This window comes from Panulirus ornatus, chromosome 25 (genome assembly GCF_036320965.1).
Source record: "Panulirus ornatus isolate Po-2019 chromosome 25, ASM3632096v1, whole genome shotgun sequence".
NCBI lineage: Eukaryota > Metazoa > Arthropoda > Malacostraca > Decapoda > Palinuridae > Panulirus > Panulirus ornatus.
Window position 1 is genome coordinate 15,488,185 of NC_092248.1, and position 24,022 is coordinate 15,512,206.

The 24,022-nt window shown below is 40.9% G+C and overlaps 1 protein-coding gene across 6 annotated transcripts in view; it reads right to left on the reverse strand.

Moving 5' to 3' along the window:
- Nucleotides 1–24,022, reverse strand: part of LOC139757307 (uncharacterized) — a 268,133-nt gene that overhangs the window by 189,203 nt on the left and 54,908 nt on the right. For 4 of the 6 annotated variants that reach the window (XM_071677694.1, XM_071677695.1, XM_071677696.1 and 1 more), the window contains one exon: nt 10,466–14,246. The exons of the other annotated variants lie outside the window; for them this stretch is intronic. In XM_071677694.1, coding sequence (XP_071533795.1) covers nt 11,560–12,894 — 1,335 coding nt within the window. In that variant the 5' untranslated portion in view covers nt 12,895–14,246 and the 3' untranslated portion in view covers nt 10,466–11,559. Of the gene's footprint in view, nt 1–10,465; nt 14,247–24,022 lie in introns of those variants that run through there. 6 annotated transcript variants of the gene reach the window in all.

A 24,022-nucleotide genomic window follows, 5' to 3' on the forward strand; every position in this document is an offset into this window, starting at 1 on the left:
GAAACCAATCACTCTCCTCTTTTCCTACTCCTACACCTGCCCTACATCCTTGATAAAAACTTTTCTTTATTTCTACCAACTTACCTCCCACACCATATACTCTTAAGACCTTCCACAAAGCATCCCTATTAACCCTAGCATATGCTCTCTACAGATCCATAAATGCTACATGCAAACCACAGTCAATCAGTTTTTCTGGGTAATTCTCACACACTTTCTTCAGTGCAAACACCTGATCCACACATCCTCTACCACTTCTGAATCACACTGCTCTTCCCCATTCTGATTCTCTGTACATGCCTTCACCCTGTCAATCAATACCCTCTCATGTAATTTCCCAGTAATACTTAACAAACTTATGCCTCTGTAGTTTGAACACTCACCTTTATCCCCTATGCATTTATACAATGGCACTATGCATGCATTCTGCTAATCCTTAGGCACTTCACCATGGTCAATACATACAGTGAATTTCCTTACTAACCAATCAACACGTCAAGCTTTTTTTCATAAGTTCTACAGCATCTTCATCGAAACCTGCTGCCTTGCAGGATTTCATCTTTGGAAAGCTTTCACTACACCTTCTCTCACTTCGCACACCACCCTGACCAAAGGGACAAGTGATGCTGTTTCCTGTGTGGCGGCGTGGCAAGGTAGCACTAGGAAAAGACAAAAAAGGCCACATTCGTTCACACTCAGTCTCTAGCTGTCATATGCAATGCACTGAAACCACAGCTTCCTTTCCACATCCAGGCCCCACAAAACTTTCCATGGTTTATCCCAGATGCTTTAAATGCCCTGGTTCAATCCACTGACAGTACGTCGACCCAGGTAAACTACATCTTTCCAATTCACTCTATTTCTTGCATACCTTTCACCCTCCTGTATGTTCAGGCCCAGATCCCTCAAAATCTTTTTCACTCCATCCTTCCACCTCCACTTTGGTCTCCCGCTTCTCCTCGTTCCTTCTACCTCTGACACATATATCCTTTTTGTCAATCTTTCCCCACTCATTCTCTCCATGTTACCAAACCTTTTCAACACACCCTCTTCTGCTCTCTCAACCATACTCTTTTTATTACCACACATCTCTCTTACCCTTTCATTATCTACTCGATCAAACCACCTCATCACATATTGTCCTCAAATATTTCATTTCCAACACATCCACCCTCGTCCACACAACCATATCCATAGCCCATGCCTCACAACCATATAACATTGTTGGAACCAATAATCCTTCAAACATACCCACTTTTGCTCTCTGAGATAATGTTCTTGCTTTCCATACATTCTTCAATGCTCCCAGAACCTTCACTCCCTCCCCTATCTGGTGACTTACTTCCTCTTCCACGGTTCCATCCACTGCCAAATCCACTCTCAGATATCTAAAACACTTCACCTCCTCCAGTTTTTCTCCAATCAAACTTGCAACCCAGTTAACTTGTCCCTCAACCCTACTGAACCAAGTAACCTCGCTCTTATTCACATTTACTCTCAGCTATCTTCTTTCACACACTTTACCAAACTCAGTCACCAGCTTCTGCAGTTTCTCACCTGAATCAGCCACCAGCACCATACTATAAGCAAACAACAACTGACTCACTTCCCCAGCCCTCTCATCAACAACAGACTACATACTTGCCCCTCTTTCCAAAACTCTTGCATTCACCTTCCTAACAACCCATCAATAAACAAATTAAACAACCATGGAGACATCATGCACCCCTGCCGCAAACTGACATTCACTGGCAACCAATCACTTTCCTCACTTCCTACTAGTACACATGCCATACATCCTCTATAAAAACTTTTCACTGCTTCTGAGGAACTTACTCTCCACACCATATACTCTCAATACCTAACACAAAGCATCTCTATCCACCCTGTCATATGCCCTCTCTAGATCCATATATTTATCTATCTATTTATCATACCTTGTCGCTGTCTCCCGCGTTAGCGAGGTAGCGCAAGGAAACAGACGAAAGAATGGCCCAACCCATCCACATACACATGTATATACATACACGGCCACACACACACATATACATACCTATACATCTCAACGTATACATATATATATACACACAGACATATACATATATACACATGTACATAATTCATACTGTCTGCCCTTAATTATTCCTGTCGCCACCCCGCCACACATGAAATGACAACCCCCTCCCCCTGCATTGCGCGAGGTAGCAATAGGAACTGACAACAAAGGCCACATTCGTTCACACTCAGTCTCTAGCTGCCATGTATAATGCACCAAAACCACAGCTCCCTTCCCACATCTAGGCCCCACAAAACTTCCCAGACGCTTCACATGCCCTGGTTCAATCCATTGACAGCACGTCAACCCTGGTACACCACATCATTCCAATTTACTCTATTCCTTGCATGCCTTTCACTCTCCTGCGTGTTCAGGCCCAGATCACTCAGAATCTTTTTCACTCAATCTTTCCACCTTCAATTTGGTCTCCCACTACTCCTCGTTCTCTTCACCTCTGACACACATATCCTCTTTGTCAATCTTTCCTCGCTCATTCTCTCCATGTGGCCAAACCATTTCAAAACACCCTCTTCTGCTCTCTTAACCACACTCTTTTTATTACCACACATCTCCCCTACCCTTTCATTACTTACTCGATCAAACCATCTCGCACCACATATTGTCCTCAAACATCTCATTTCCAGCACATCCACCCTCCTCTGCACAACTCTATCTATAGCCCACGCCTCGCAACCATATACCATTGTTGGAACCACTTTTCCTTGAAACATACCCATTTTTGCTTTCCAAGATAACTTTCTGGACTTCCACACATTTTTCAACACTCAGAGAACTTTCGCGCCCTCCCCCACCCTATGACTCACTTCCGCTTCCATGGTTCCATCCACTGCCAAATTCACTCCCAGATATCTAAAACACTTCACTTCCTCCAGTTTTTCTCCACTCAAACTTACCTTCCAACTGACTTGTCCCTCAACCCTACTGTACCTAATAACCTTGCTCTTATTCACATTTACTCTCAGTTTTCTAATTTCACACACTCTTCCAAACTCAGTCACCAGCTTCTGCAGTTTCTCACCCGAATCAGCTACCAGCACTGTATCATCAGCGAACAACTGACTCACTTCCCAAGCTCTCTCATCCACAACAGACTGCATACTGGCCCCTCTATCTCCAAAACCCTTGCATTCACCTCCCTAACTCCATCCATAAACAAATTAAACAACCATGGAGACATCATGCACCCCTGCCACAAACCAACATTCACTGAGAACCAATCACTTTCCTCTCTTCCTACTCATACACATGCCTTACATCCTCGATAAAAACTTTTCACTGCTTCTAACAACTTGCCCCCCAAACCATATATTCTTAATACCTTCCCCAGAGCATCTCTGTCAACTCTATCATATGCCTTCTCCAGATCCATAAAAGCTACATACAAATCCATTGGCTTTTCTAAGTATTTCTCACATACGTTTTTCAAAGCAAACACCTGATCCACGCATCCTCTACCACTTCTGAAACCGCACTGCTCTTCCCCCAATGCCTTCACCTTCTCAATCCATACCCTCCCATATAATTTCCCAGGACTACTTAACAAACTTATACCTCTGTAATTTGAGCACTCACCTTTATCCCCTTTGCCTTTGTACAGTGGCACTATGCAAGCATTCTACCAGTCCTCAGGCACCTCACTATGAGTCATACATACATTAAAGAAGCTTACCAACCTGTCAATAACACTGTCACCCCCTTTTTCAATAAATTCCACTGCAATACCAGCCAAAGCCGCCGCCTTGCCAGCTTCCATCATCCGCAAAGCTTTTACTAACTCTTCTCTGTTTACCAAATCCTTCTCCCTAACCCTCTCACTTTGTACACCATCTCGACCAAAACACCCTATATCTGCCACTCTATCATCAAACATATTCCACAAACCTTCAAAATACTCACTCAATCTCCTTCTCACATCACCACTACTTGTTATCACCTTCCCATTTGCCCCTTCACTGATGTTCCCATTTGTTTCCTTGTCTTACATACTTTATTTACCTCCTTCCAAAACATCTTTTTATTCTCCCTAAAATCTAATGATACTCTCTCACCCTAACTCTCATTTGCCCTCTTTTTCACCTCTTGCACCTTTTTCTTGACCTCCTGCCTCTTTCTTTTATACATCTCCCAGTCATTTGCAGTATTTCCCTGCAAAAATCGTCCAAATGCCTCTCTCTTCTCTTTCACTAATAATCTTACTTCATCCCACCACTCACTACCCTTTCTAATCTGCCCACCTCCCATGCTTCTCATGCCTCAAGCATCTTTTGTACAAGCTATCAATGCTTCCCTAAATACATCCCATTCCTCCCCCACTCCAGTTACGTCCTTTGTTCTCTCCGTTTTCCATTCTGTACTCTGTCTCTCCTGGTACTTCCTCACACGTCTCCTCCCCAAGCTCACTTACTCTCAACACTCTCTTCATCCTAACGTTCTCTCTTCTTTTCTGAAAACCTCTACAAACTTTCACCTTCGCCTCCACAAGATAATGATCAGACATCCTTCCAGTTGCACCACTGAGCACATTAACATCCAAAAGTCTCTCTTTCATGCGCCTATCAATTTACACGTAATCAAATAACGCTCTCTGGCCATCTCTCGTACTTACACATGTATACTTATGTATATGTCTCTTTTTAAACCAAGTATTCCCAATCACCGGTCCTTTTTCAGCGCACAAATCTACAAGCTCTTCACCATTTCCATTTACAACACGGAACACGCCATGTACACCAATTATTCCCTTAACTGCCAGATTACTCACTTTTCCATATATGGAATCCATTTATGCTATATACAAATCCATATGTTTTTCTAAGTTTTTCTCACATTCTTCAAAGCAAATATCCTCTATCATTTCTGAAACCTCACTGCTCTTCCCCAGTCTGATGCTCTGTACATGCCTTCACCCTTTCAGTCAATACCTTCCCATATAATTTCCCAGCAATACTCAATAAATTTATACCTCTGTAATTTGAACACTCACCTTTATCCCCTTTGCCTTTGTACAATGGCATTATACATGCACTCCACCAATCCTCAGGCACTTCACTATGAACCATGCATACACCGAATATCCTTACCAACTAATCAACAACACAGTCACTCCCCTTTTTAATAAATTCCATTGCAATACCATCCAAACACGCCACCTTGCCAGCTTTCATCTTCCACAAAGCTTTCACTACCTCTTCTGTATTTACCAAACCATTTTCCCTGACCCTCTCACTCTGCACACCACCCCAACTAAAACACCTTATATCTACCCCTCTATCATGAAACACATTCAAGAAACCTTCAATATACTCACTCCAACTCCCTCTCACTTCATCACTACTTGTTATTACCTCTCCATTAGCCCCCTTCACCAATGTTCCCATTTGTTCTCTTGTCTTATGCACTTTAATTACCTTCTTTCAAAAGGTTTTTTTATTTTCCCTAAAATTTAATGATACTCTCTCACCCCATCTCTCATTTGCCCTGTTTTTCACCTCTTGCACCTTTCTCTTGACCTCCTGCCTCTTTCTTTTAAACATCTCCCACTCATTTGAACTACTTCCCTGCAAAAATCTTCCAAACGCCTCTCTCTTTTCTTTTATCAACAATGTTACTTCTTCATCCCACCACTCACTACCTTTCCTAATCTGCCCACCTCCCTCATGCTAAATGCATCTTTTGCACAAGCCATCACTGCTTCCCTAAATACATCCCATTCCTCCCCCACTCCCTTTATGTCATTTGCTCTCACCTTTTGCCATTCTGCACTCAATCTCTCCTATTACTTCCTCACACAAGTCTCCTTTCCAAGCTCACTTACTCTCACCACTCTCTTCACCCCAACATTCTCTCTTCTTTTCTGAAAACCTCTTCAAATAAATATAAATATATATATATACCATAGCCTGAGCTAGGTACCCATTTTATTGACCAATCCCTAAGAGTGGATGAACAGCTGAATTGACTATGGACCGACAACTGCATCAAGGATCTGAACCTATGCACTCGACCGTGGGTGGCCCATGAATGAATGTGACTTGATGGTGGGTGAACTGACGCTTAAAACTGGCCCATAATTCCTTTGGGCATGAACCAACAATGATGAGACTATTGTGTTGCTTAGCTCATTAAAATCCACTCCTTTAAAGTTAGGGGTAATAGTATTGGTTCTTAGGGAACTGGTTTTCATATTTACATCAACCCTAGAGTTGAGGGGAGAGTTTCCAAAGTCAAGAACAGCTGCAAATTATTTCCCTCATATGTCAGGTAAGAGGCATGTGGAATGGTCTCATTCCCTCTATACCTTAGGATAGTACTAGCCTTTATACATGTGTGTGTAACAAACCTGTAAGAAACCCTTCAGTTTTATCTACTTAGACCTTACCTAGATATTACTGTAATTTTTTGTCACAGAATTATAGAACAATTACATAAGCTTTTAAATGTGGAAAAAGGAGAAATTTAGAACCAGTTGTAAGATTTTATGAAACGAGGTTTAGAAAATGAAATTCATATTCTTCCCAAAGATATATATTGAGGAACAAAACACTCAAATGGGTGAAGGAACTGAATATAATGGACATAAACTTACAATGTATAAACTTACAATGGTCTTATTAAAAGAAAAAAAAAATCAGTTAAAATAATCAGAAAGTACTGAATATGATACATAGTTGGAGATGACTAGAATAAGTTGCCATGAGATATTATTACCACAAAGACCCTAAAAAATTTCATTCATAGGTTACATAAATACATATGTAATACCAAATGAAAGTTAATAGGAATTTCAAGTTATTTCTATGCTCTGATGTATCATAAGTTAGTGAAGCAGTTTGAATTACATGCACCCCAATTATAGAAGCAAAAATTTGGTTTCATTTATCAGTGATTTGCTGTTTTATCTATAAAATTAGAATATTTAGTGATGGATAGAAAAACCAACCCAAAATATGGTGTAACAAAATATAAACCTTGTGGATACCTCATGTAGTTTTCAGAGGTCTTCAACTCCTCAGCTGCTGGATTGGGTAGTTGGCTGACTAAGCTGTTGGAAGCCTCTGCCCTCAGGCCCACATCCCTCCCATCACAGCCTGGCTGGTTTGGTACAATTAGTAGGTATTTGTCCAATGCACTCTTGAACTTCTCACCATGCACTCCATGCTGTGTTTGTTGGCAGGTGGCAAGGTGTTGAAGAGTTTTGGGCCTCAGATGTTTAAAGTGTTTTCTCTTTTTTGTGTATATAGCACCTTTGGCTTTCAGAGGCAATGTTTTGAAAAAATATCTTTGCCTATCATGCCAGTAGGATGTTCCACACCATTTAGGATTTTCCAAGTACTGATGATGATATACCTCTCCCATAAGTGCTTCAGGAAGTATAGCCTTAGTGATTCAATCATTCCCACTAATTCAGATGCTGTACCACATTAATATGGATTATGAAAGATCTTTGGACACTTTCTAGACTCACAATTTTGCTTGCCTTGTAGGATGGTGTTAGAATGCAACAGTAATTAATTGGTGAAAGATTAATGCTCTAAATAATATCATCAATGGTTTGGTTCTCTTGTCTTGAACGTCTGCATGATCTGGCCTGCTATCCCTCTGCATGAGGCAACCAATATTTTGTTGTGTTTGCTGAAGGTTAGGTCATTAGACATCATTTCATTCATGCTTCTTTTGTAGCCTTTCAACATCATCTGTTGATGTAATTTTCATACTTATTCTTGTATTAGAAGCAAAGGATGATACAAAACTGTGGCTCTTATTTGTGGCAGTGTCAGATATAAGAAAGAGGAACAGGAAGAGTGGAAGTACAATTCCTAAGCATGAGCTTTTTTTTTTTTTTTTCTATGGAGGCACAGGAGGTGGGATGGTTTACAACTATGTGTTGTGGTATATTACTTAAAAACTTGTATATCCATCAAATTTTTCTGGTTATTCCCATCTTTCACATTTTATGTGCAATGACATATGGTCATATTTGTCAAATGCTTTTGCAAAGTCTGAAAATCACGTTAATATTTTCGTTGTTTTCTAGAGCTTCAACAATTCTATCATAATGCTCAGGCAGTTTAGAAAGGCAAGACCTTCCCTAGCCCTAAAACCATGGTGTCCTGTATTATGTAGCTTGTTCACTTCCAAAAATTCGGTCAGCTTACCAATATGACTCTTTTGAAGATCTTAAAGATGTCAACAGTGTTTTGGGACTGCTTTGCTTCTGCCTTCGAGAGTGGGGTGATGTGGATCACTTTCAAACTCTTGGGAACGATTAAAGAATCTAGCCTTTTTCTTCAGAGCATACTTAGTGCACAAGCAAGAGGTGTCTTGCGTTTCTTAATGAAGATCCATGAATCCAGGGCTGGGGCCGAGTGCATGGGCATGTTCTCAATGGTGTCTCAAAATCATGTTGAGACGGCACTTGATGCTCATGTGTGTAATTGACGGATTACCGTTTAGAAAGAAGTTGGTTGGGTCATTCATTTTTCATGTTTTTGGTTTGCTGAACAATGTCACACTGCCTTTTTAGAATCTCACTCATCTTTTTGTAGTCAACTCACTCATTTTTTTGTAGTCAACTGTAAAGTTAACTTTTTCTATTTCAATGGGCCAACAGAGTTTGTGGTTCTGGATTTGCATTTTGCATATGAATAAAAGTGTTATGGGTTATTTCTCATTTCCTTATGGCTTTTTCTTCTTTTTCCTGTTTCACATGACAGTTTTAGTTTATGGTCTATGTCTGACTATTCAATGATACGTTTCCTCTCTTTTGCTATATGAACTGTGGTGTTTTCAGATCTGCATTTTTTTTCTTTAAACTATTGTCAAGTGCTCATCTTTCTCATTCTATCCTAGACTTTTTGTGCATTCTTCTCACCAGTATGTGTCTGTTGCATGTTTGGAGAACCAAAGTGTTCACGTCATTTACACATTCTTCTGTTCTGATACTCAGCTGGGTTTCCCATTGTGCTGCAGACAGTGCATTGATGACATCCTCCCAGTTCATCCATTTATTATCAAAACTGAAATTACTGAAAACACCACTGTTTTCTGTGTTCCAACTCGGCAGTTTAGAATCCAAGCTTGTTTTTAATTCAATCAGGTTGTGATCAGAGTATGGGATATTGGAGATGGTAATATCACATATTAGTTTCATTATTTTGAAGATTAAGTTCTCTGGATGGTTTTGCTATTTGTTTGCCAAGAGAAAACTTTTCACATAGTCTGAGCAACTCTCTTTTTTGCAGCAATTTGTCCGAATTGCTTCCAGCACCAGTATATTCCAATATGATGTTATTTCATGCCTGTCTCCATTTAATGTGTGGCAGACTGAAATCCTCTCAGACAAGTATAATTAGGACCTTTCCCAATTTAAAGTGTGGTAGGGTGAAATCTCTAGAAACAAGTATAATTAGGACTGGGTTTCTGAGGAGGTCGAAACATGGTTCTACATTTTTTATTTGGCCTGTAAATTCATAAGGCCTGCATCTGGCAGTCTATAGATTAATGCAATGACTGGGTTAGGGCTTTCAATCCTGACAACAAGTGCTTCTGCTACATCATTTGAAGAGTTCAGGAGTTCAGTTGTTATAAGCATATCTACTGTATACAGTCTAACTCCTCCACATGGTCCTCTAGTCCTGTCACATATGTACAAGTTGTAATGTGGGATCCACTTGAATAATTTAACAAGCCACTTTTGAATGGGATTCCATTTACTCTATATGATTTTTGTCCCTGTTTGGTGGAATATACAAAGGACATAACATGGCTTGCCTCTCCCTTTGTTCTTGGGGATTATTATGCTCAATTTTGTTGAATTTGATAAAGATCTTTCAGTTTCCTCATCGTTTTGAAGAGTGAAACCAGTGTCCTCTCCTCCTCTATTAGTTCTACCCTGCCTCTGTTTGGCCCTTTGTCTGTCAATAGAAAATGTATTTGATGAGCATGAGGGATATCTCATTGTCTCTAATATAGAAAGGTTCTAACAATACTCACTCATGCAACACTTAATCTCTGGTGATCATTTACATAAATCTGGATGGTAATATCTGCATCCTTCTCCAAACTGGCATTTACCTTTCTCCAACTAGTTCAAACATTTCCTAAGGTTTTTAAATTTACACTTTCCCAGTACCATAAGCCTCTCTTGCCATACATGCAATTTCCCTTTGTGTAGTATCTACAGACTTCGTCGATTCCTGGATTTGTTGTTCATTTACTGCATCATATGTCACCCTGTCCATGTGTGGCCAAGCCCGATAAAGTTTCTTTGCTTCTGCTTTCTTCTTCTCCAACTCACCTGAGCAAGCATCAAAGTTCCTTTCTGTGCTCACATCTGTACTATAACTATTCTAGCCTCCACTTCTTCCTTCTGTCTCTTTCTGAAATATAAGCATCAATCTAAAGCAAATTCTAGTAATCAAATATGACAACAACAAAGTTGGGCAAAGCAGATATTTTTTCTGAATTTTTCAACCTTTATTTGTGTTAACATCAAGTTTTACATTATCAATGTCAGTAACACTTCAGTCCAGTTGCCACATTAAAATAAACACACTCAATAAACCACTGCTGTCACCTATTGCTTTCTAATACATTTATCATAAATAAATCATGAATAGATGAAGGAACCAATGAGCATCAAATTATTATCACGATCATTCCAGATATAGGAAACGTCTCCCATAAAAATGAATCAATGAAGAAAATATGCAAAGTGATTGTACACATGATCTGTACAACCATTTTAAACAGAGAACTGGTGGACTTAACTCATCCTAAACATAAACTAAACGATATATAATTGCTCAGAAGATTCATGATCATTTTCAAAGTCTTTTGTGCAAGTCACTGTTCGACAAATCATAGAATGGCTGAGTTTTTTACTGTTAACATTTCTATCTTTAGTAAATACATTAACTTCATAATGCTTAAAACTCTTCCTTAATGTTTTCAAAGTTTTTCATCTCAGCCTTTATGAATGAGTCTGAAACAATTTTGGTCATTTCTGAAAAATTACCAACTTCTTGTTTGTTCTCTCAGAACTAGGAGGCTTCTCCACCACTGTGAGACATCAAAAGGCCCCTCAGAACTGCTAGGCTTCTCCACCACTGTGAGACTTCAAAAAGCCCTCATGTATTTGTTGGCAAAAAAGTATTTTTCACAATGACCATCCCTTTGATAGGAGGTGTGATATGTATCACTAACCATGTAGCAGAAGCCCTGATGAGATTGGACACACACAAACAGCTTCTCTTCTTTATGAAATTTCATGTGCTATACAAAATTACTCAAGAAAAAGGTCTTTTGGCAAAGTGAATATTCATGAGGCTTCTCACCTATATGAATGATCATGTGTCACAAAAAGTACTCCTATAGAAGACCTTTTGACAATGTGAACATTTAAATGGCTTCTCTAATGTATGAACAGTCATATACTGCAAGCAAGCATTCCTCCAAGAGGTATTTTGACAATATGAACATTCCTATAGCTTTACTCTTGTATGAGTAATTTTGTGTTGCACTAAATGTGCCCGCTGAGAGAAGGTCTTTTGGCAATGTGAGCACTCATATGGCTTCTCTCCTGTATGAACAGTCATGTGCTTCACTAAATAATCCCTCCTTGAGAAGGTCTTTTGGCAATGTGAGCATTCATGGGGCTTCTCTCCTGTATGAACATTCATGTGCTTCACTAAATTATCTCTCCGGGAGAAGGTCTTTTGGCAATGTGAACATTCAAATGGCTTCTTTCCTGTATGAATTGTCATATGCTGCACAAAATAACCCTTGCGGGAGAAGGTCTTTTGGCATTGTGAACATTCATATGGTCTCTCTCCTGTATGAATAGTCATGTGCTGCAATAAATGCCCCCTCTGGGAGAAGGTCTTTTGGCAATGTGAACAATCATATGGTTTTTCTCCTGTATGAACAGTCATGTGCTGAACTAAATGTCCCTTCTGAGAGAAGGTCTTTTGGCACTGCGAGCATTCATATGGCTTCTCTCCTGTATGAACAGTCAAGTGCCGCATTAAATTATCCCTTCGGGAGAAGGTCTTTAGGCAATAGGAACATTCATAAGGCTTCTCTCTTGTATGAACAGTCTTGTGTTGCACTAAAATATCCTTTCGAGAGAAAATCTTCTGGCATTGTGAACATTCATACTGCTCCTCTCCTGTATGAATGATCATATGCTGCGATAAATGCCCCTTCTTGGAAAAGGTCTCTTGGCACTTTTGACATTCATATAGCTTCTTTTTTGTATGAAGAGTCATGTGCTGCTCAAAATACTCCTTCTGGGTAAAGGTCACTTGACACTGTGCACATTCATGTTGCTTCTCTTTTGAATGAACAGTCATGTGCCGTGCTAAATTCTCCCTACGGGAAAAGGTCTTTTGGCACTGTAAACATGCAAATGACTTCTCTCTTGTATGAACAGTCATGTGCTGTACTAAATGCCCCCTCTGAGAGAAAGTCTTTTGGCACTGCAAACATTCATATGGCTTCTCTCCTTTATGGATCGTCATGTGCCGCAATAAACAACTCCTCCGAGAGAAGGCCTTTTTGCATTGTAAACATTCATGTGGTTTCTCTCGTGTGTGAATGGTCATGTGCTGTGATAAATGACTCCTATGAGTGAAGGTTGTTTGGCACAGCGAACATTCAAATAGTGTCTCACCCCTATGAACTTTCATGCATTTTTTGAGACTACAATCTTGGCTAAGAGTTTTCTCATCAGAGTGTTTGACCTTATGCCTTGTCATGACAGAATTCCTTAAATCTCTTTCATCACACAGTAAATATACTGCTCGTTTGCCCATCATAAGGCAATCTTGTAAATCAATATAGCAGCCCTCGGTGAGCTTGTGACAATCTCAGGTATTCTGTGAGTGTACATGAGAGGTGAAGCAAATGGCCCTGTCTTGTGTGGTGCGGGGAAAGTGCATGACAAAGCTGGTGGGTGGTGAGCTAGTCTTGACTCAGCCAACTACAAGTAACCTAGAGTCAGCTATAGTAAACAGAAGTTCTTAGGATATATGTATGATAGAAAGTGTATTACCTTCTGGTCTCACATCTGACTTCTCCATTACGGTTATCTCAGGTCATGTCCTCTCCCCCAACCCTTGTCAACTGCACAGTGAAACACCAAAGTATACCCTCTAACAGAGAATAACCTGTTAAACATGCCAGTTACCCTGGATTAGTCTACAATCCTCTGAAATCATCTTGTTTTCCAACCATTACAATACAAATTCAGCAGTCTCTCCATGTATTTCCCCAATGATACCTTGCCTTAATATGCTACAAGTCTGAATTTTTATTTCAGCTCTTGACCAGTGTCATAAATAACAAAGACATACTTGTTAGGTTATGTCCAACATCAATAACTGATTTTTTTTCTATTTACAAATGTTTAATCTTAGAATTACCTTTTAGTGATGGGTGGAAAATATCAAATCTCACTCACCATGCATGATATGCCAATTCAGAGTTCATGCTGGAATTAATCACAAAAAATTATCTTGGTAATAGCAACAGTTAATTAACTTAATCTTGTTAATCATCATAATCTTTTTTTGCCAAGTAGAGACTATTTATAAGAAAATGCATTAAGTGACAAATACATCTCATTGCCATGGGATTATGAGTGCTTTGATTTTTGGAATAATTGATTATGGTCTTTGTCACAAAATGAAACTAATGATAACAGTCCTTCCTACTGACAATAAAATCTTTTCCTAAGATCGCTTTTCTTTCATTTTCATCATTACTTTTACTTCTCTTCCTCTGTCACTTCACTGTAGTTATCAATACTATTCCTACTGGCTTTTATGTTACTGTTAATATAAACTATTACTGTATAAACTGTTTTTCAATTGCATATACTGTTGCTGCTACTTTAGTCATTATATCTATGTAGATGTTGATCTTGTTTGCATAGTTTTAATTGATCATTATTGTTGTACGGTGCTGTCGCAAGATTCTTCATACTGCTATAATTGTCACTCTTAATTCTTGTGGCAGCTTGTTATCCAGGAAAGTTTGGAGTCATGCACATTCTTGTGGCAGCTTGTCATTCATGAAAGCTAGGTGGCACATATCACGTTCCTGTAGCAGCTTGTCATTCACGAAAGCTTGGAGCTATATGTCATGTCCTCGTGGTGGCCACAGAGCACTGTTAATTAAAGTAAACATTGCATTTAACGTTCATGGTAACAGAGAGGAGACCCTTTATGACAAAGTTGCCAACATGTAAAGACAGAACTTTCACTTGAAATGTTTATGATATATTAATACTCTTTTGCACCAACTTACCAATAACATTACCCTCTCCCACAAAAAGGGCCAGTGACCATCTGACACAGAGGAGCTGCACTATAATTTTTTATCTTTGGGGCAGACTTTTCAGCAACTGATTCATTTTTTTCATATCACGAACCAACCACTCCCTCCCCTTTTAGTCGACTACTACGACATGCAGGGAATACGTGTAAGAGGTGAAAAGAGGGCAAATGAGGGTTGGGGTGAGAGAGTATCATAAATTTTAGGGAGAACAAAAAGATGTTTCGGAAGGAGGTAAATAAAGTGCGGAAGACAAGGGAACAAATGGGAACTTCAGTGAAGGGGGCTCATGAGGAGGTGATAACAAGTAGTGGTAATGTGAGAAGGAGATGGAGTGAGTATTTTGAAGGTTTGCTGAATGTGTTTGATGATAGAGTGGCACATATAGGGTGTTTTGGTCGATGTGGTGTGCAAAGTGAGAGGGTTAGGGAAAATGATTTGGTAAACAGAGAAGAGGTAGTAAAAGCTTTGCGGAAGATGAAAGCCGGCAAGGCAGCAGGTTTGGATGGTATTGCAGTGGAATTTATTAAAAAAGGGGGTGACTGTATCGTTGACTGGTTGGGAAGGTTATTTAATGTATGTATGATTCATGGTGAGGTGCCTGAGGATTGGTGGAATGTGTGCATAGTGCCATTGTACAAAGGGAAAGGGGATAAGAGTGAGTGCTCAAATTACAGAGGTATAAGTTTGTTGAGTATTCCTGGTAAATTATATAGGAGGGTATTGTATGAGAGGGTGAAGGCATGTACAGAGCATCAGACTGGGGAAGAGCAGTGTGGTTTCAGAAGTGGTAGAGGATGTGTGGATCAGGTGTTTGCCTTGAAGAATGTATGTGAGAAATACCTAGAAAAGCAAATGGATTTGTATGTGGCATTTATGGATCTGGAGAGGGCATATGATAGAGTTGATAGAGATGCTCTGTGGAAGGTACTAAGAATATATGGTGTGGGAGGCAAGTTGTTAGAAGCAGTGAAAAGTTTTTATCGAGGATGTAAGGCATATGTACGTGTAGGAAGAGAGGAAAGTGATTGGTTCTCAGTGAATGTAGGTTAGCGGCAGGGGTGTGTGATGTCTCCATGGTTGTTTAATTTGTTTATGGATGGGGTTGTTAGGGAGGTAAATGCAAGAGTTTTGGAAAGAGGGGCAATTATGAAGTCTGTTGGGGATGAGAGAGCTTGGGAAGTGAGTCAGTTGTTGTTTGCTGATGATACAGCACTGGTGGCTGATTCATGTGAGACACTGCAGAAGCTGGTGACTGAGTTTGGTAAAGTGTGTGAAAGAAGAAAGTTAAGAGTAAATGTGAATAAGAGCAAGGTTATTAGGTACAGTAGGGTTGAGGGTCAAGTCAACTAGGAGGTAAGTTTGAATGGAGAAAAACTGGAGGAAGTAAAGTGTTTTAGATATCTGGGAGTGGATCTGGCAGCGGATGGAACCATGGAAGCGGAAGTGGATCATAGGGTGGGGGAGGGGGCGAAAATCCAGGGAGCCTTGAAGAATGTGTGGAAGTCGAGAACATTATCTCCGAAAGCAAAAATGGCTATGTTTGAAGGAATAGTGGTTCCAACAATGTTGTATGGTTGCGAGGCGTGGGCTATGGATAGAGTTGTGCGCAGGAGGGTGGATGTGCTGGAAATGAGATGTTTGAGGACAATATGTGTTGTGAGGTGGTGTGATCGAGTAAGTAATGTAAGGGTAAGAGAGATGTGTGGAAATAAAAAGAGCGTGGTTGAGAGAGCAGAAGAGGGTGTTTTGAAATGGTTTGGGCACATGGAGAGAATGAGTGAGGAAAGATTGACCAAGAGGATATATGTGTCAGAGGTGGAGGGAACGAGGAGAAGTGGGAGACCAAATTGGAGTTGGAAAGATGGAGTAAAAAAAATTTTGAGTGATCGGGGCCTGAACATGCAGGAGGGTGAGAGGCAGGCAAGGAATAGAGTGAATTGGATTGATGTGGTATACCGGGGTTTGACGTGCTGTCAGTGGATTGAATCAGGGCATGTGAAGCGTCTGGGGTAAACCATGGAAAGCTGTGTAGGTATGTATATTTGCGTGTGTGGACGTATGTATATACATGTGTATGGGGGTGGGGTGGGTCATTTCTTTCATCTGTTTCCTTGCGCTATACCTCGCAAACGCGGGAGACAGCGACAAAGCAAAAAAAAAAAAGAAAATATATATATATATATATATATATATATATGTATATATATATATATATATATATATATATATATATATATATATATATATATATATATATCCCTGGGGATAGGGGAGAAAGAATACTTCCCACGTATTCCCTGCGTGTCGTAGAAGGCGACTAAAAGGGAAGGGAGCGGGGGGCTGGAAATCCTCCCCTGTCGTTTTTTTTTTTTTTTTTTTTAATTTTCCAAAAGAAGGAACAGAGAAGAGGGCCAGGTGAGGATATTCCCTCAAAGGCCCAGTCCTCTGTTCTTAACGCTACCTCGCTATCGCGGGAAATGGCGAATAGTATGAAAAAAAAAAAAAAAAAAATATATATATATATATTTTTTTTTTTTTCCAAAAGAAGGAACAGAGAATTGGGCCAGGTGAGGGTATTCCCTCAAAGGCCCAGTCCTCTGTTCTTAATGCTACCTCGCTAATGCGGGAAATGGCGAATAGTTTAAAAGAAAAATATATATATATATATATATATATATATATATGAGTCATGTGGCAGTTGAAGGAATGATTGGTATACATGGGGTGTTCAGTGTTGTAAATGGAAATGGTGAAGAGCTTGTAGATTTATGTGCTGAAAAAGGACTGATGATTGGGAATACCTGGTTTAAAAAGCGAGATATACATAAGTATACTTATGTATGTAGGAGAGATGGCCAGAGAGCATTATTGGATTACGTGTTAATTGACAGGCGTGCGAAAGAGAGACTTTTGGATGTTAATGTGCTGAGAGGTGCAACCGGAGGGATGTCTGATCATTATCTTGTGGAGGCTAAGGTGAAGATTTGTATGGGTTTTCAGAAAAGAAGAGTGAATGTTGGGGTGAAGAGGGTGGTGAGAGTAAGTGAGCTTGAGAAGGAGACCTGTGTGAGGAAGTACCAGGAGAGACTGAGTACAGAATGGAAAAAGGTGAGAACAATGGAAGCAAGGGGAGTGGGGGAGGAATGGGATGTATTTAGGGAATCAGTGATGGATTGCGCAAAAGATGCTTGTGGCATGAGAAGAGTGGGAGGTGGGTTGATTAGAAAGGGTAGTGAGTGGTGGGATGAAGAAGTAAGAGTATTACTGAAAGAGAAGAGAGAGGCATTTGGACGATTTTTGCAGGGAAAAATGCAATTGAGTGGGAGATGTATAAAAGAAAGAGACAGGAGGTCAAGAGAAAGGTGCAAGAGGTGAAAAAAAGGGCAAATGAGAGTTGGGGTGAGAGACTATCATTAAATTTTAGGGAGAATAAAAAGATGTTCTGGAAGGAGGTAAATAAAGTGCGTAAGACAAGGGAGCAAATGGGAACTTCAGTGAAGGGCGCAAATGGGGAGGTGATAACAAGTAGTGGTGATGTGAGAAGGAGATGGAGTGAGTATTTTGAAGGTTTGTTGAATGTGTTTGATGATAGAGTGGCAGATATAGGGTGTTTTGGTTGAGGTGGTGTGCAAAGTGAGAGGGTTAGGGAAAATGATTTGGTAAACAGAGAAGAGGTAGTGAAAGCTTTGCGGAAGATGAAAGCCGGCAAGGCAGCAGGTTTGGATGGTATTGCAGTGGAATTTATTAAAAAAGGGGGTGACTGTATTGTTGACTGGTTGGTAAGGTTATTTAATGTATGTATGACTCATGGTGAGGTGCCTGAGGATTGGCGGAATGCGTGCATAGTGCCATTGTACAAAGGCAAAGGGGATAAGAGTGAGTGCTCAAATTACAGAGGTATAAGTTTGTTGAGTATTCCTGGTAAATTATATGGGAGGGTATTGATTGAGAGGGTGAAGGCATGTACAGAGCATCAGATTGGGGAAGAGCAGTGTGGTTTCAGAAGTGGTAGAGGATGTGTGGATCAGGTGTTTGCTTTGAAGAATGTATGTGAGAAATACTTAGAAAAGCAAATGGATTTGTATGTAGCATTTATGGATCTGGAGAAGGCATATGATAGAGTTGATAGAGATGCTCTGTGGAAGGTATTAAGAATATATGGTGTGGGAGGAAAGTTGTTAGAAGCAGTGAAAAGTTTTTATCGAGGATGTAAGGCATGTGTACGTGTAGGAAGAGAGGAAAGTGATTGGTTCTCAGTGAATGTAGGTTTGCGGCAGGGGTGTGTGATGTCTCCATGGTTGTTTAATTTGTTTATGGATAGGGTTGTTAGGGAGGTAAATGCAAGAGTTTTGGAAAGAGGGGCAAGTATGAAGTCTGTTGGGGATGAGAGAGCTTGGGAAGTGAGTCAGTTGTTGTTCGCTGATGATACAGTGCTGGTGGCTGATTCATGTGAGAAACTGCAGAAGCTGGTGACTGAGTTTGGTAAAGTGTGTGGAAGAAGAAAATTAAGAGTAAATGTGAATAAGAGCAAGGTTATTAGGTACAGTAGGGTTGAGGGTCAAGTCAATTGGGAGGTGAGTTTGAATGGAGAAAAACTGGAGGAAGTGAAGTGTTTTAGATATCTGGGAGTGGATCTGGCAGCGGATGGAACCATGGAAGCGGAAGTGGATCATAGGGTGGGGGAGGGGGCGAAAATTCTGGGGGCCTTGAAGAATGTGTGGAAGTCGAGAACATTATCTCGGAAAGCAAAAATGGGTATATTTGAAGGAATAGTGGTTCCAACAATGTTGTATGGTTGCGAGGCGTGGGCTATGGATAGAGTTGTGCACAGGAGGATGGATGTGCTGGAAATGAGATGTTTGAGGACAATGTGTGGTGTGAGGTGGTTTGATCGAGTGAGTAACGTAAGGGTAAGAGAGATGTGTGGAAATAAAAAGAGCGTGGTTGAGAGAGCAGAAGAGGGTGTTTTGAAGTGGTTTGGGCACATGGAGAGGATGAGTGAGGAAAGATTGACCAAGAGGATATATGTGTCGGAGGTGGAGGGAACAAGGAGAAGAGGGAGACCAAATTGGAGGTGGAAAGATGGAGTGAAAAAGATTTTGTGTGATCGGGGCTTGAACATGCAGGAGGGTGAAAGGAGGGCAAGGAATAGAGTGAATTGGAGCGATGTGGTATAACGGGTTTGACGTGCTGTCAGTGGATTGAATCAAGGCATGTGAAGCGTCTGGGGTAAACCATGGAAAGCTGTGTAGGTATGTATATTTGCGTGTGTGGACGTATGTATATACATGTGTATGGGGGGGGGTTGGGCCATTTCGTTCGTCTGTTTCCTTGCGCTACCTCGCAAACGCGGGAGACAGTGACAAAGTATAATAAAAATAAAAAATATGAGTCATACATACATTAAATAACCTTACCAACCAGTCAATAATACAGTCACCCCCTTTTTTAATAAATTCCACTGCAATACCATCCAAACTTGCTGCCTTGCCGGCTTTCATCTTCCGCAAAGCTTTTACTACCTCTTCTCTGTTTACCAAATCATTTTCCCTAACCCTCTCACTTTGCACACCACCTCGACCAAAACACCCTATATCTGCCACTCTATCATCAAACACATTCAACAAACCTTCAAAATACTCACTCCATCTCCTTCTCACATCACCACTACTTGTTATCACCTCCCCATTTGCGCCCTTCACTGAAGTTCCCATTTGCTACCTTGTCTTACGCACTTTATTTAACTCCTTCCAGAACATCTTTTTATTCTCCCTAAAATTTAATAATACTCTCTCACCCCAACTTTCATTTGCCCTCTTTTTCACCTCTTGCACCTTTCTCGACCTCCTGTCTCTTTCTTTTATATATCTCCCACTCAATTGCATTTTTTCCCTGCAAAAATCGTCCAAATGCCTCTCTCTTCTCTTTCACTAATACTCTTACTTCTTCATCCCACCACTCACTACCCTTTCTAATCAACTCACTTCCCACTCTTCTCATGCCACAAGCATCTTTTGCGCAATCCATCACTGATTCCCTAAATACATCCCATTCCTCCCCCACTCCCCTTACTTCCATTGTTCTCACCTTTTTCCATTCTGTACTCAGTCTCTCCTGGTACTTCCTCACACAAGTCTCCTTCCCAAGCTCACTTACTCTCACCACCCTCTTCACCCCAACATTCACTCCTCTTTTCTGAAAGCCCATACAAATCTTTACCTTAGCCTCCACAAGATATTGATCAGAAATCCCTCCAGTTGCACCTCTCAGCACATTAACATCCAAAAGTCTCTCTATCGCGCGCCTGTCAATTAACACGTAATGCAATAACGCTCTCTGGCCATCTCTCCTACTTACATACGTATACTTATGTATATCTCGCTTTTTAAACCAGGTATTCCCAATCACCAGTCGTTTTTCAGCACATAAATCTACAAGCTCTTCACCATTTCCATTTACAACACTGAACACCGCATGTATACCAATTATTCCCTCAACTGCCACATTACTCACCTTTGCATTCAAATCACCCATCACCCATCTTGTGCATCAAAACCACTAACACACTCATTCAGCTGCTCCCAAATCACTTGCCTCTCATGATCTTTCTTCTCATGCCCAGGTGCATATGCACCAATAATCACCCATCTCTCTCCATCAACTTTCAGTTTTACCCATATTAATCAAGAATTTACTTTCTCACATTCTATCACATACTCCCAGTGAGGTGCCTGAGGATTGGCGGAATGCGTGCATGGTGCCATTGTACAAAGGCAAAGGGGATAAGAGTGAGTGCTCAAACTACAGAGGTATAAGTTTGTTGAGTATTCCTGGTAAATTATATGGGAGGGTATTGATTGAGAGGGTGAAGGCATGTACAGAGCATCAGATTGGGGAAGAGCAGTGTGGTTTCAGAAGTGGTAGAGGATGTGTGGATCAGGTGTTTGCTTTGAAGAATGTATGTGAGAAATACTTAGAAAAGAAAATGGATTTGTATGTAGCATTTATGGATCTGGAGAAGGCATATGATAGAGTTGATAGAGATGCTCTGTGGAAGGTATTAAGAATATATGGTGTGGGAGGCAAGTTGTTAGAAGCAGTGAAAAGTTTTTTTTTTTTTTTTTTTTTTATACCTCGTCGCTGTCTCCCGCGTTTGCGAGGTAGCGCAAGGAAACAGACGAAAGAAATGGCCCAACCCCCCCCATACACATGTACATACACACGTCCACACACGCAAATATACATACCTACACAGCTTTCCATGGTTTACCCCGGACGCTTCACATGCCTTGATTCAATCCACTGACAGCACGTCAACCCCTGTATACCACATCGCTCCAATTCACTCTATTCCTTTCACCCTCCTGCATGTTCAGGCCCCGATCACACAAAATCCTTTTCACTCCATCTTTCCATCTCCAATTTGATCTCCCTCTTCTCCTCGTTCCCTCCACCTCCGACACATATATCCTCTTGGTCAATCTTACCTCACTCATTCTCTCCATGTGCCCAAACCATTTCAAAACACCCTCTTCTGCTCTCTCAACCACGCTCTTTTTATTTCCACACATCTCTCTTACCCTTACGTTACTTACTCGATCAAACCACCTCACACCACACATTGTCCTCAAACATCTCATTTCCAGCACATCCATCCTCCTGCGCACAACTCTATCCATAGACCACGCCTTGCAACCATACAACATTGTTGGAACCACTATTCCTTCAAACATACCCATTTTTGCTTTCCGGGATAATGTTCTCGACTTCCACACATTTTTCAAGGCTCCCAGAATTTTCGCCCCCTCCCCCACCCTATGATCCACTTCCGCTTCCATGGTTCCATCCGCTGACAGATCCACTCCCAGATATCTAAAACACTTCACTTCCTCCAGTTTTTCTCCATTCAAACTCACCTCCCAATTGACTTGACCCTCAACCCTACTGTACCTAATAACCTTGCTCTTATTCACATTTACTCTTAACTTTCTTCTTCCACACACTTTACCAAACTCCGTCACCAGCTTCTGCAGTTTCTCACATGAATCCGCCACCAGCGCTGTATCATCAGCGAACAACAACTGACTCACTTCCCAAGCTCTCTCATCCCCAACAGACTTCATACTTGCCCCTCTTTCCAAGACTCTTGCATTTACCTCCCTAACAACCCCATCCATAAACAAATTAAACAACCATGGAGACATCACACACCCCTGCCGCAAACCTACATTCACTGAGAACCAATCACTTTCCTCTCTTCCTACACGTACACATGCCTTACATCCTCGATAAAAACTTTTCACTGCTTCTAACAACTTGCCTCCCACACCATATATTCTTAATACCTTCCACAGGGCATCTCTATCAACTCTATCATATGCCTTCTCCAGATCCATAAATGCTACATACAAATCCATTTGCTTTTCTAAGTATTTCTCACATACATTCTTCAAAGCAAACACCTGATCCACACATCCTCTACCACTTCTGAAACCACACTGCTCTTCCCCAATCTGATGCTCTGTACATGCCTTCACCCTCTCAATCAATACCCTCCCATATAATTTACCAGGAATACTCAACAAACTTATACCTCTGTAATTTGAGCACTCACTCTTATCCCCTTTGCCTTTGTACAATGGCACTATGCACGCATTCCGCCAATCCTCAGGCACCTCACCATGAGTCATACATACATTAAATAACCTTACCAACCAGTCAACAATAGAGTCACCCCCTTTTTTAATAAATTCCACAGCAATACCATCCAAACCTGCTGCCTTGCCGGCTTTCATCTTCCGCAAAGCTTTTACTACCTCTTCTCTGTTTACCAAATCATTTTCCCTAACCCTCTCACTTTGCACACCACCTCGACCCAAACACCCTATATCTGCCACTCTGTCATCAGACACATTCAACAAACCTTCAAAATACTCATTCCATCTCCTTCTCACATCACCACTACTTGTTATCACCTCCCCATTTACGCCCTTCACTGAAGTTCCCATTTGCTCCCTTGTCTTACGCACCCTATTTACCTCCTTCCAGAACATCTTTTTATTCTCCCTAAAATTTACTGATAGTCTCTCACCCCAACTCTCATTTGCCCTTTTTTTCACCTCTTGCACCTTTCTCTTGACCTCCTGTCTCTTTCTTTTATACTTCTCCCACTCAATTGCATTTTTTCCCTGCAAAAATCGTCCAAATGCCTCTCTCTTCTCTTTCACTAATACTCTTACTTCTTCATCCCACCACTCACTACCCTTTCTAAACAGCCCACCTCCCACTCTTCTCATGCCACAAGCATCTTTTGCGCAATCCATCACTGATTCCCTAAATACATCCCATTCCTCCCCCACTCCCCTTACTTCCATTGTTCTCACCTTTTTCCATTCTGTACACAGTCTCTCCTGATACTTCCTCACACAGGTCTCCTTCCCAAGCTCACTTACTCTCACCACCTTCTTCACCCCAACATTCACTCTTCTTTTCTGAAAACCCATACTAATCTTCACCTTAGCCTCCACAAGATAATGATCAGACATCCCTCCAGTTGCACCTCTCAGCACATTAACATCCAAAAGTCTCTCTTTCGCGCGCCTGTCA